Below are 14646 nucleotides of genomic sequence, written 5' to 3' on the forward strand. Positions count from 1 at the left end.
CCTTGATTACTGAGGCACTACTCTAGTCTCTAGGCATGTATGTGATGTATGTGTTATCCTTGCTTACTGTAAATTGCTCTGGATTACGAGGGTCTTCTAAATGCCTAAATTGTAAAGTAGATTATATCATATTTGAAAATGTACATAATTTTTTTCTCTATACAATTACAATTTACTATTTAGGCATTTGGCAGACGCTCTCAATCCAATAAGCAAGGTACTCCCAATATAATAGCCCACACCCATTTCCACCTAATTAGATTTTTCACTAATAATCACTGATCAATATCGTCTCAAAAACCAAAATAATCCATTGACCGTGACCCCTCTTGAAAACAAAAGGACAAAAAAGGAAAAGATTGGACAATGATTGGAGAGCTTTATACCTGTGCCAGAGAAAATAACAAAATACGGGAGAAAGCAGGTGGTACTGTAAAATGAGGGGTCACCGTCAACGATATGTTTTGAGTCTCTTCGAGGGAATGGGATCTGAAGAGGGTCCCCACCTGGCCAAGGTAAAAGGACCCGGCCCTCCCCCTTGTATTATAGGCTGCTACAGTACATTGTGATGGACAATGAGACATCATCCTGTAGTAGCACTAGTACTACAGCCTGAGCCTATCATGCTCAAATTCTGTCTGAGCAGTCTCTTGAGAGCTCTATAGAAGTGTTTTCGTCTGGTTCAGTCATATCATACTCACTGCCCTGGACGGTGAGCTCTTTGCACTGGTGTAGATTGGTGGATGTCACGACAGAGCAAGAAGTCTGGAATCTGGACAGTGTTGTTTTTGACAGCAAATTTTGATTTAGTCTTTTGAATAAAATGTCATGTAAAATTTTGTCAGGCCTTGATGGCATCATAATGACACCTAACCCTATTTTCAGCACACAACACCTGAGAGCAACCAAGGATAAAATGACTATCTTCTCCACTAGTCCCTCCCTAACGTTTTAGTTTAGTTTTTATTTTGTTGATGAAATTGTCAGTATATTTAGTCATCACAGCTTAGCTTTTATTTAGTTTCCATTTCGTTTTCGTCAGTGAAAAAAACGCAGTCGACAAACATTTTTCATCATAGTTTTAGTTGACAAAATCAACACTGAATCTGGACTGGACAGACCACCTAAGAGGCCACTACTAATCAGGTTTTTGAGCTGTGCTCCTGGAAGGAGCCAACATTTGGCTTTGTCCGGTCCCCAAAAAACATCCGAGCTCTGAAGCGTGGCCTAGATATGGCCTACATCTTGGCACAAACGGCTCAAGGTTTGTTGTACGCCCAGGGTCCCATTGGCCAAGCCTCGCACTGCTCGCAGGACGCGTTGTGATTTGCCAGCAGGACGATTAATGAAACTAGACAAGATGCAACTGGAAATTGCAAGTGTGGTTGCTGACGTGACTACTGTATATTCTGAAGTAAGCTAACTGTCATGTGAAGCTCGACCAATTGATTCCCTATTGATTCCCACTCCCATTGATTCCCTATTGATTCCCACTCCCATTGATTCCCTATTGATTCCCATTCCCATTGATTCCATCAATTTCCAATTGCAGCAGAAAAGTTACCCTAGTAGTAAATAAAGTTTCCCCAGGACTATAATGTGTTGCCCTATTGGGCAACCACACTAATTAACTCATAAATAGCACGACTCACTTCACACTAGGTGGGATTTTTTCACTCAGGTCCTGGCCTTTGTCAATTTTACCGTGTAACAAGGTCAAGGTATGTATCTGGGATGAAATGGATATAAGGGCTGTCATTTAAATTGACGATTAATTGCCATGCAAGTAATTGCAATTAATGATTTAATTGTGTATTTGGCATTGAACATTGGAACATACGAATAAAAATGGCCTTTTAAGTTTTGTAATCCAAAATTGCACATGGTAGATTCAGCTTTATTGTCGCATCACAGGTTTCCCATCGTATCGTTATTTTCCATAGAAAAAAGAAAGGGAAGAGGAGGGGGGCCAAGGGGGGACAGATTTGACAAATATACATGTACAAAGAAATTACTGACATATTTAATCATTTTAAATGTTAAAAAGAAAGTTTAAAAAATAGCAGATCTACAAGCTTCGTGACGCGTTGTAAGCTTGCCCATACATTTTGAAATGTCCACACATTTTCCATACAAATGTCCATAGATTAAATATAAACAAAAGTAGAAATAGCTGCTGATATTGGACTGGATATTGTGTGCAGATCTCAAATTCCCGGATGTATTACTTGTAGAAAGTTGGTACCAGACTACAATCAAACCCGTATTGTATTAATTTGGGTTGAACACACTACTTCACAAAATGTTCAGCTACCAACATTAGTGGCGTTTCCATAAACTTATTCGAGTTAGGGAAGCAAATTATCAGAAATGCGCTTTAAGACAAAGCGAATTTAGCCCGTTTCCATTAAACTGGTGAAATGCGATTCTTGGGAGATCCTGCCTGGGTCCGTCTGACCGACCTGCTGTAAACACTTCCCGCGGGCTTGCACACAGTGCACATAGCTGGGATGGGGCTGAATTTTTCAGACCGAGAGACGTGAGGGCACTGCTGTGACTCGCTGCACACGCATCCCCATTCCCGACCCAGAGCCAGTCGCGACGCACCGCCGCGGAGAAAGTGCGGCCGGCGGGAGCACAGAGCAAGCGACCCCGGCCGGGGCGCCCCGAGTCCCCGAGCCGAGGCGGCCGCCCCCCGCCTGGTTGAGTCCTCCGGGCAGACTGCATCCTGCAGCGTCGCAGATGCAAGCTTGTAGGCCTACGGCCACTTTTTCCACGCGCAACGCGGTGTGATGACGAAGGGTCACTCCGTGTGTAACAACCGGTTTGTTTTGTGGGCTAACGCTATACAATGGACGTTAATTAAGCGGCGGGGGAAAGTGTTATAGGAGGACGATATGGACCAGAACGTCATATTTTATTCGCATTTATTGTCTGACCCGTTTCCATTCACTTAGTTTATTCGATTAAGCCTCAAAATCCTCCTCCTCCAAGCGGATAATTTATTTTGCGGATAATGAAAGTTTATTCGCATTTTGAAGTGTTTCCATAAAAAGATTTTGCGAAAAAGCCGTTAATGCGCAAAAAGTAGCTTTATGGAAACGCCACTTTTGGCTGTCTAGAGGGCCCATTACAACTAGTACAAATTGTGTTCAAGGGTGCATCTTTGAACAAGCATAATATTGTCATTTTGCACTTTACAAGAGTAATGGCTCACTACTTCAAGGCCAGCAGTAAATAATAAAAACACATTGCTTGGTGGTAAGACATAGTAGCTCATGTTGCCTAAGTCTACATAAACATGACAATAGATTATGAAATGATAAATATTTAGGCAATAAGTACATAGATAGATTCTGCATGAATTCTCCCAAAGTCTATCAGCCAAAAACACACTGCTCTATTTATACTTTAAAGGTGTGGTTCTCAACATGGGGTCCGGGGACCCCCTGTGGTCCTTGAGGGGTTCCAGGGGGGTCCTCATGATTGATAGTTAAAGGACGACTTCACTCATCTTCATATAATTGGTCCTCACTAATGCTGATAATGATAATATGGTACTGAGTAAAGCATATTCTGGACCAAATGACAGATCATAATAAAGTAAAAACAATAAAGTTTTCTTAGATTGGGGTCCCAGATATTAGAGTATCATCAAATGGGAGTCCGTGGCCTAATGCATATCAAAAGTTGAGAATCACTGCTGTGATTTAGGCCTATACTTTGAGGTTTGAAAATCAATTAGGCCACAATAAAACCGTAGTACTATTCCAACTGGTATAAATCTTTTGTCTGATTAATGCCATTTTTTGCCTACGGATTTTCACTGGTCTGTCTGGCACACATAGGAGAGCCTGCATTATCAGGACAGGAAAATAATTAAGCTATTTCTTAAATGCCGTCATCAATTTAAGTCGTGTAGGTAAGTATTTTGGCACTTTAATGTGCCAAAATAATAACCCATGACAAACTTAAATCGTATTCCTTCCCTTTCACTATTGTACTGAGAAGAAGACACACTGAAACACTGACCCATTTCAGTTGGGCATCTAATTGTCAGAACTTTTCCTTTCAGTTTTCCAAACAACCATAACAGTCTGTCACCATTGACGATTTAAGCGGAAAAGGACCTTTTCTTTGACGATGGCTAGCCAGATTGCTGACATAGAAACAGGTTTTTCAAAAAACCTTAGAAGGATTCAAAAGACACTTATAGAATCGGGTCAAAATTCTAATTTTCACGATTTTTCAAAAATAGCAGATCTACAAGCTCGCAGCGCTGCACTCGGTGCCGCGCTGTGAGCTAGTATATCTGCTATTTTTCAATAGTTAAAGCATAAAATAATGATACACAATAATGTGTACCCGTTCTAAATGGGTTAACAACACTGATGATATTGCTGTCAAACAAGCTATGAAGCTATCTATGAAATCAATGAAAAAGTGTAATATGCTTTTATACAATGGTGTGGGTCCCTGCTTCACCTCTCTCTCAGCTAAGGGGTCCTTGGTCTGAAAAAACCTTGAAGACACCTTCCCTAATGGACCCGGGAAATTCATTCTGACATCCATTTAGTTTTATTTTCTTTAAATGACGGACCAGAACACTATAATAAGACCTTTGAGATTCCTTTACAGATTGGTTCTGAGAGATCGACCAGGAGGGTCGACTACTAGAGCATTATATGGACAAACCCAATAACTATAATTGCTATTAGAAAGGCAGTTCCACCAGCAGATGACAGTGACAGGCTACTCCATAATGGAATCTAGCAGCTACGCTACGCAGCAGCCTACAATATCAGTCAAAGAAACAAAATGTTAAATGGATGATTAGAACCATAATTGCAGCAGCATGCCGTACATTGCTTCAAATAGTCGGATCAGTTTCAGTTCCTGTGGTGATAAATGGGTCTGTCACCCAGGCATATGGCTGTTCAGATGGAATGGAAACTAAATAACAGAGAAAACCTTTTGTCACACATTTTAATTTACCATACCATTCCTTTTGAAAGCAAATATAACAGTTAAATGCATGGCAAAACGTTTTCTTTGTAAGCCAAGGTGGACTGTATTGAATATTAACAATTATGAAAGCAATAGCCTGTGTCAACCAATGGTGTTTTCAACAAAGTGGACTGATCATCATCTACAAAAGCTACCAATACTGTAGTATGTCTGCACTCACTGCATTCTTTTTCTTTAGAGTAGCCAATTCTTTTTTACCTCCTTTTTCTCCCTGTCTCCCTGTCGTATCCTACTGACTCACCTGCCAGTGAGGAGCCCCCGACAGCAGGACGTTGAAGAGCATTCGTCCTACTCCTCCCGCCCAACCCTCCCTGCTGACAGGTGCCGCCCCAGCACGTAGGAGTAAAGGGGAGCACACACTGAACGCGGACGGCTGCGCAGCGTCGCGTCGCAGTATCGACGCACGTTAAGTGCCGCGCGGTAACCCCAACTAGATGCGGCGCACTGCCACACAGCACATCCATTTCCCCCGGTGGGGAGAACCATGGGAGAACACACCGCGCGGCAACACTGGAAAAATAGAACAGTGGCGTATTGCCGCGGCAGACATGGCGGCAGACTCGCGGATGCTCGCGCCTGACGCCGCCTCCGCGTCTGGTGTGTGTTTTCCTTAAGTGTAGTGACAAATATCACCTTCCTTGCTAGGCTTCCCCAACACAGGCCAATTGTGTTTGTGTGGACGCCCGACAAGGCCGGTTGCAAAACGTTGGATTTGAACCCACAAACTCTGTGGTGGTGTTTAGGGACTTTACCCCCACCCGAGTACCCTGAACTACATTAATTTAACTCAACAGCGCTACTTGAAGGTATGTCAACCATACAGCGGTATTGCAGCTGTTGAGGCCATACTACATACATTACATACATATATGGACAGACAGACATACACGGTCAAATGTTGGAGCGGTAGGCACCGCTCTAAAAACTACAAAACCAGTAAGACTCCCTAATCGGGAGATAAGCGACCGTCAGGTCGCATACACAAACTTTAGAAGGCAATGGTAGCCAATGAGGAGGGAATATGGGAAATGGGACAAATCCATGTTGATGACATGAGTGTAGACATACTGTGTACCGCTTTGCGTGATTTTAGGGCAAAGTCTGTAGGAGCAGTGTCCAAAAATGTCAGTGTTTTGCATGAATCGGCCTCATGGTGGCGCTAGAAGAGGGTCATGTGAGAAATGAGGGGTGGAGCTTGTGGTTTGGCAGCCAAGGAGTGTGTGTGTATGCAAAGTTTGGCATGGATAGGGGCAACAACAAATGGACCAATTTTTACACACTCAGACACAAACATCTATCGAAGATTGCTCCACTCTCAATCAAGGATGTACAGTATAATATACTGTATGTATGTTCATTACATCGCAAGGGTGGGTGTTGAAACTGACTTCTATAACTCTATGGAAAGTACAGAATATTATTGATAACAAAGTTTTAATCCAGTAGGTGTAGATTAATTAAATTAATCAAGACTAAGAAACGGCATGGCATATTTATCGCCCCAAAATGTATCTATCTTTTTATAGACAAGCTGTCTGACAAACACAGACTGTGTTTCTCCTCGCCGGCTGTCACCTCTCTCGAGGCCCGTCACCTAATCGCAATTATTTGAGCGACAATTAATCGTCAAGTTTTGATCATTATTCATAGGGGTTTCATGTAAAAATGCAGTGCCTTTTTTACGGTGCCTAGTGTAGCTGTGTTTACTAAACACAGCTTAAAACTCTGAACTTGGGGCACCCGCTGGCCTACTGGTCCAGGCGCATACCACTTAGGCATTGCCACATAGGCATGGATGCCTGGTGGTGTCGCCGGTTCGATTCCCCATCCGGACGACCTTTGCCGCGTGTCACTCCCCATCTCTGCCCCCATTTCCTGTCAGTCTACTGTCCTGTCCAATAAAGGCATAAAAGCCCAAAAACAAATCTGGTGACCTATGTATGCGCAGTGCAACTTTCCCCCTTATTTTGCGCTACCGTAATCTGATCCTAGGTCAGCCTAATTATTATACTATATGCAGCACTTTGTGTGCTGCTCTTCTGATGACCGCCGAGTACGGGTCCTCTTGACTTGGATCCACTCGGATATCATAAAACGAAAGAAAGGGTCGCAACTCACTTTTAGTGCTCCAGATTTTACTCCCAACAGCAGCAAATAACTATTTGCTGCTTGTTCGGAGCATTAAAAGTGAGTTGCGAGCCCTTATTCGTTTATGTTTTGCTGCTCTTGCAGTTTGGCTCAGCACTGAAGTCGGAGGATGTGCCTTATTTTTGTCTTTGAAGATCCACACGGATATTAAACATAATGATACACAGACAGCGGGACCCGAGGTAATAGAATCGGAAAAGACCCGGATCCAACTAACAGACCATAACAATAAAACATGGACACAAACCCAGACCATAAGCCTCAGGTATCGTCTCTGGTTTTCTGTTTGGGTGGACCCGTGAATGCCTCTAGTTGTCAAACCTGTGTCTGATGGCTGTCATTATTATTCAGTTAAAACTTCAGTATGTTTAACAACAAACAAATATTTATAATGATGAAACTCTCGCATTTCAAGTTGCTGTGTGTCACAGGTGTTAATATGACAAGCTGGCATAACAACAGATGTCTAGTAACAGATATTTTAGGCCAGTGGTTCTCAATGTGGGGTTCGGGGACCTTGGTAGGGTCCCAGGGGGTCCCCAGCTAAAGTAGTTTACATAGCATCATAGCATCATTTTTTTTACGCAGATCTTCTCTTCTGGAGGGTCCCTGGCACAAAACATTTTCAGATGGGGGCCATGGCAAAATACATGGTTATCCTAGACCAGTGGTTATCAACCCCAAATCATTTTAGGTGGTCTACAGATGATTAACTTGATTTTTTTTCTCACTCAACAATAAACAAACCACCATAAGGTTTAAGTGTATAGAGGGTATATGCACATTTCTAAAGTGAATTTTTAAGCACTTTTTATTTTTAATACTTCTAAAATGACAAATTAAACATTGGCCAAATTGTCACATGTTAGAAGCAGAAATTGTGAAAATAGCATATCTACATGCTCACAAAGCCTCTGAGCATGTAGATCTGATATTTTCACAATAGAACAGTGTTATACAAAATGTAATGCCTCAACTCTTAGTGCTCGTCAGGGTGGGGGGTCCCCAATTAAAATGTGATTATTTTGGGGGTCGCGGCCTGGAAAGGTTGAGAACCACTGTTGTAGACCAATCAGAGAATCCATAAGAAAATGCAGTTCCTCACCTTCAGATCGTAGACATGATGTTCAGCTAGATCGTCCCTCTTGCTGACGTTGGAGAAAGAGCGCAGTGCCCCTGTGAGCCGTGGTGGAGACATGGCTCTCTGACACTATGGTCCATAGGCTGCTACTCCCAATGTATCACTGGCAGACAAAGACACAAACAGGTAGACACCAGTGTGACTAAAACTATGATGAAAAATGTTAGTTGACTACCTTTTTTCACTGACGAAAACGAAATAAAAAACTAAATATATGATGACTAAATTTATCACCAGTAAGACTCCCTGATCGGGAGATAAGCGACCATCAGGTTGCAAGTATACAGAAATTGTCCTGTAAGTGGCATTGTAGGCTACATCTGTAGGAGCAGTGTCCATTAACGTTGTCTGCAAAAAGCAACATCATGGTGGCGCTAGAAGAGGGGCATGTGAGAAATCAGGGGCGGAGGTTGTGGTTTGCCAGCCAAGGAGTGTGTGTGCAAAGTTTGACATGGATAGGGGCAAAGGTGCCGGAGATAAGAGTAGGGCCAAAAGTGTGACATGGCGTACAGACTGACTGACTGACTGACTGACTGACAGCCGGTGGAGCTTTTCATAGAAACTTGCGACCTGATGGTCGCAACTAAACATACTGACAATTTGTCAACAAACAAAAACTAGACTAAAATGTTAGGAAGGGACTAGCGGAGAAGAGATCCAGTAGAACTAAAAGACAAGTCATTTTATGTTTGGTTGCCCTCGGGTGATGCACTCTGAAAATAGCAGATCTACAAGCTGCAACGTGTTGTGAGCAGCATGCAACGATGAAGTGTAAAATCAGCCATTACAACGCCATTGTAAATGTTTTGTTGACAAAATCAACCATAGATTAAAACACGACTAAAACTAAAACTTTAATATGACTAAATCTCAATTACATTTTATTCAAGAGACTAAATTGAATCAAAATGTGCTGTCGATACACTCACTCTGATTCAGCATTATTATATCAAGCTTAAGTAGCCTATCAAGGCATTTAACATATATAGGCTAGTATTCCTATTGTTGTTGTTGTTGTTGTTGTTGTTGTTAGGAAACCATAACGTTAGATATGACTGAAGCCTCCTTGTTGAAAAACATCAGTTTCCAACAATAATTAGTAAATTGTGCCATCGTCATGATGGGTGAATGAATCTGCTATCTTGATGAATTGAATAGTACACGAGAGTCGGGACTACAATGGGAAAAGAACAAACCCTTAGGGCTTCTTTGTGTTATCCTTTTAGCATAATTGTACAATCGTACCGCTGTACTATTTGCAAAGTGTTAATAAAGTATTTAATCAATCAAAGAAGTGCAACTAACTAGTGCTAGTGTAACTACTCAGTTATTCGGTAACATTGCAGATTAACTAACTGGCTGGTTAACTGACGATGAATACATTCGGCACAATAAGCTGTCAATGTATGTAGTTATAGATCATATATAAAGATATTTATGAATGCAAAGTGAACTGATAGACCATAATGCTTCTAGTCAAAGGTTAGCATGCTAGCTAGGTAATGTAGCATCTACTGTCTGCCACGTCCTAAACAGTACATGTATTACATAAGGTCTGGAGGGCTTGACAACAACATACAACCGCTACGTATTAAAAGAAAACAGTGGTGTTATAACTTACATTTATTTAATTCAGCACTTTCACAAAGCCCGGTATATGACAGCAGTCTGACAGCAGGCTGCTGCTATAATGTCAACAGAAGCGGCATGTGTGCGCAAAGCACAGTGGGTAGTGTAGTTATCTTACCGACCAGACTGCAGAGCGACCACAGCACGCAGGACTACAATATCCATAATACACACAGGGACACGTTTTCATCATCTCGCAGGAAGAGAGCAGAGCCACAGATTCAGACCCAGAATTAGACCCAGATTCAGACTTCAAGAAGACTGACTGCCTTTGAGAGAAACTTTGAGACAGAAACAGAAACAGAATGTATTTTATGACCTACCCTGTACGTATTATCTCTCTTTATTACGGTATCTATGTATTCTCTCTCTCTCTCTCTCTCTCTCTCTCTCTCTCTCTCTCTCTCTCTCTCTCTCTCTCTCTCTCTCTCTCTCTCCCCCCTCTCTCTTTATGTTTTCCCCAAAATGTGCAAGTGAGTGGTGAAAAATGTTATGACATGCTAGACTATTTAAGTGCTGGATTCAATATTGTGATTCTAAAAATCATCAATCTAAAGGCCCATTCCCACTGGGCCAGATAACAGATAAAAAAAATCTCTTTCTCCAGATATTTTTCCATTCAAAGTGGATGGTAGATAGATACAGATTAAAAAATCACACCCGTGTGAAGTGGAGCTGTGTGTGTGTGTGTGTGTGTGTGTGTGTGTGTGTGTGTGTGTGTGTGTGTGTGTGTGTGTGTGTGTGTGGATCATGTGTACCGATTTTTGTGACATTTGAAGAAAATATGTAGGAAAAGGAGCAAAAAGTGTGTTTTGGAGAAAATTCAAGATGGCGGAAAATCTATCATGGCGCAAATGGGCGTGGCCTATATGGGGAGATGCGTCATGACCCAAGGAATCCAGGGAAAAAATATTTTTAATTTTCCGACCTACGGTTCAAGAGTTACAGGCCAAAACGTAAAGTGGGGTGTTATGGCGCCACCATGCGGCCAAATGACACAATTATTTTTTATTTAATCCTTGAAATCATTATGAACCTCCTCTCCAAGTCTTGAAACTCTAGCCCCTATGGTTTGCGAGAGACAAATAATTGAATGTGAGTTTTTGCGATTCCCATTATAAGTCAATGGGGAAAATTAATTCACTAATAAATTAATATCAATTAAACTATTGAACCTTTCTCTTAGCAAGTTACTAGCCCACGATTCCCGAGTAAGCCGGTCGATTTGACATATGGCACGAGTGTGTGGTGGCAAAACTGTGGGACTAGTAGCGTGCCGAAGTTCAGGCTACATACAGACACACACACAGACAGACAGACCCACACGGCCACGTATAGGGAGCCTGTGCTTCACACAGCTCCAAAAAAAATCTTCCACAGATAAAAGAAATATCTGTGGCAGATATTTTTTTTATCTGTGTTAATTCCAGACAATAAGGCAAATGCGATCGTATAAATACTTACTGTAGGTGTCCACAGAGCTGGAATGTGGGTCTGTGTGAGGCCAACAGTGCAAACAATTCTGAATCAATCTAAATATATAAATCCAAAAACAAGCATATAGCCAGATAAAAAACTAATTTCAACTAGAAATGGATGGAGTTCATCTATAGAGTTCATCTCATCCGTTGCATAGGAATGCATACCCCCCAATGTTCACATACTGGGTAATACAAGAGAAGATTTATGTTCAAAACGTTCAACAGAAAATAGTCGAGCTTACATGTATAACGTGTCTCACACATTGTGAGCTTGTAGATCGGCTATTTTCAAATAGCTGAAGTAAAATAGTATTAACAGGAATCACAATGTCATCATTAACATCTTTATTAGCATATCTTTCTAATGTGCATCTTCGATCAACTTGTGCATTATAACAGTATAACCCCCCCCCACACACACACACACACACACAAATGTTTCCATTTTTTCTCAAGTACCCCCTGAGGGTTACATCCCGCCACTCCGACATGTCTCCTTACCGACATGTCTCCATTCCGACACTAACCCTATCTCTAACCCTAACCCTAAACTTAACCCCTATGGGAGTGTCGCCACTCCGACAATTAGAAGTCAATTTTGGAGTGGCGACATGTCGGAATGGAGAGAGACTCCCCCCCCCTGTAGTACCTCTGTGTAACCTTAGGGGTACACGTACCCCCATTTGAGAAACGCTGCAATGACTGGCCATGCTTCATTCTCCTGAATGCTATCTATCTCACTCACTCACCCTGGAGCCGGAGCAGAACCTCTGCCCCAAATGTTTCACATACATGGGGCCTGTTATAGCGCCACAAGGAGGCCGATTTTTGTAAAACTCTTTTTTTTTTAAATATTACTCCTACACATTTTGTCCAAATATCACGTAAATCGGTACACATTATGTCTATACTCGCATGGCCTGCCCTCCAATCTCGCTGAGTCTGGGATCTGAGGTTACTATGAATGTAATAGGAAAGAAAGACCTACGACGCAACCAGGGGCGTCACACCAAATTCTGAGACCTGGGTAGGTACAAGGATTCACTGCGGGCCCCCCATGAATGTTAACTATTGAAAAATAGCAGATATACAAGCTCGCAGCGCGGCACCGAGTGCCGAGCTTGTAGATCTGCTATTTTTGAAAAATCGTGAAAATGTGTGCCAAGAAACCTATGTTTCCATGTCAGTGATGCTGATGCTCAAACTTTTTCATGTGAAGGACCCCCCATCTCAAAATATTTAGTTCCAGGAACCCCCCAGAAGCAACATTTGAGTTACAAATGTTCACTTAAAAAATACATATATTCAAAGATTTGCGCACATTTTCACGACTTTTCAAAAATAGCAGATCTACAAGCTCGCAGCGTGGCACTCGGTGCCGCGCTGTGAGCTTGTATATCTGCTATTTTTCAATAGCTAAAGTTACTAGGGCCCCCCCACCTTGGGCCCTGGTAACTCAGTCCCACTTTCCTACCCCTTGGACGCCCCTGGACGCAACAAGCAAGAATCAAAATCTCTTCTCTGAATATGAACCTCTGCCATCAGAAAGGAGACTGTGTGCCAATGTGAACATCAATCTGCTTGAAGCTATATAGTTTCTTCCAGCCTCCATCAAGCTGCTGAATCGTATAGAACAATGTGCAATAAATAAGCACTTAGTACTTTTGCACTTTCATTTATTATTTTGTTTTCAAGCCATCATGTTGTCAATGTTAAATGTATAGTCTCTTTCTCTTTTATTGTCTCCGCCAGGCCGAAAGGCATGGTCGAGACTATGATTTCGCCCCTGTCTGTCCGTCCGTGTGCGTGCGTGCATGTGTGTCCGTCCGTCCGTCTGTCCGTCCGTCCTTCCAGCTAATCTCCGACACTGTTGGCACGATGGCAGCGAAACTGTGCACGCACTGCCACTCTCCCTGGGTGCAAAAAAGTTTTTGGACAGTACGGAACTCCTACAGATTTTGTCCAAAAATCACGCAAATCTGTACATAGTATCTCTATAGCCATTAAATGAAACGGGTCTTTCAGAATTTTCAAACAAACAAACACATCTAAGAAATTCCATGAATAAAATATAATAATAATGAAGAAGTTGTGAAAATAGCCGATTTACAAGCTCTCAACGCCATGCGAAGCGACGCGTTGTGAGCTTGTAAATCTGCTGTTTTGTGTTTTCACTAGTTTGGGTCCCGCCGTCCCGGGCAAACGTCTAATTTTGTGTTTCGTCACAAGCTAAAAAGTTTGGGAACCACCGCTGTATAACATGTCAACGCATTCAAACACCTATTTCCCCTTCAGCCAGTCCAGTCCAGCCCAGCCTAGCAATGTTGTGTGTAGGGCTGTTGGCTATTGATTGATTGAAGACTTTATTAGAAGTTTGCATAGGAAAAGGTACAGTTTCATGACGGTACAGTTCACTGGTACAAGGTCAACTAAAAGGAGATCCTAGAAAAGCACTTGGCTTATTTACACAGGAAACCATTGAAGTTTCTCATATGACATTGAATGACAGACGGATAGAACACAGTACTATGCAGTAGATATAGTCAGGAAAAAAAGGAAAATAAAAATAAAAAACAGTGCAAAAAATATATACAGTAGGTCAATACAAAGAAGGGTCAGGTGAGGGTAAGGCTGGGCTAGGTTTGTTATTACCAGTTGCGAACGGCTGCCGCCTGTAAGTGTTTTTTCAGGGTGATTTTAAAGGATGCTAGGGATCCACTCCTTTAAGGCCTTCGGTAAGGCGTTCCACATTTTGGTGGTATAGCAGAAGAACGAGTTTGACCCTTTGTTTGATTAGACTCTGGGTTGAACGTGATCTGTGGCTAATGCTATGCTTACGTATTTTTCCTTTGTTTAGTCTAACAGCTGCTGAGTGTGAATGTGATATTCCTTGCTGGTGGCTACTGTATGTTGTTTTAATGTTTCATTTAATAACATCTCTCCTCTGGCCATCTTCTGTCAAACGGTGCCAAATCCAGTCTTTGTCTGGGTTACAGTGTCTGTTTATTGCAGGGCTTGTCTAGTCTGAGCACATATAAGGCGGAGATGTGCACCGCTCAGGCAATTATAATCATATTATGCAAAACTATACCCACTATCTATCCGTTGCACCTTTTCATGGAAAACTAACTGAGGACATTTAATGTGAAATAGACACTAAACTATTCATAAAACAGGCTCATTCATGCAACCCTAAAGCAGCCTGTATAGTGTAAACTG

The 14646-nt window shown here is 42.1% G+C and overlaps 1 protein-coding gene across 1 annotated transcript in view; it reads right to left on the minus strand.

The window, feature by feature from the left end:
* Window positions 1–10022, minus strand: part of ascc3 (activating signal cointegrator 1 complex subunit 3) — a 296191-nt gene extending 286169 nt beyond the window's left edge. The window contains exons 1-2 of the mRNA XM_080751624.1: window positions 9939–10022; window positions 8282–8420 (exon numbers count right to left, since the gene is read on the minus strand). Of these exons, the coding sequence (XP_080607750.1) occupies window positions 8282–8374 (93 nt within the window). The 5' untranslated portion in view covers window positions 8375–8420; window positions 9939–10022. The remainder of the gene's footprint in view (window positions 1–8281; window positions 8421–9938) is intronic.
* Between the last annotated feature and the right edge of the window lie 4624 nt (window positions 10023–14646).

Source organism: Nannobrachium achirus (assembly GCF_963921795.1).
Source record: "Nannobrachium achirus genome assembly, chromosome: 2".
NCBI lineage: Eukaryota > Metazoa > Chordata > Actinopteri > Myctophiformes > Myctophidae > Nannobrachium > Nannobrachium achirus.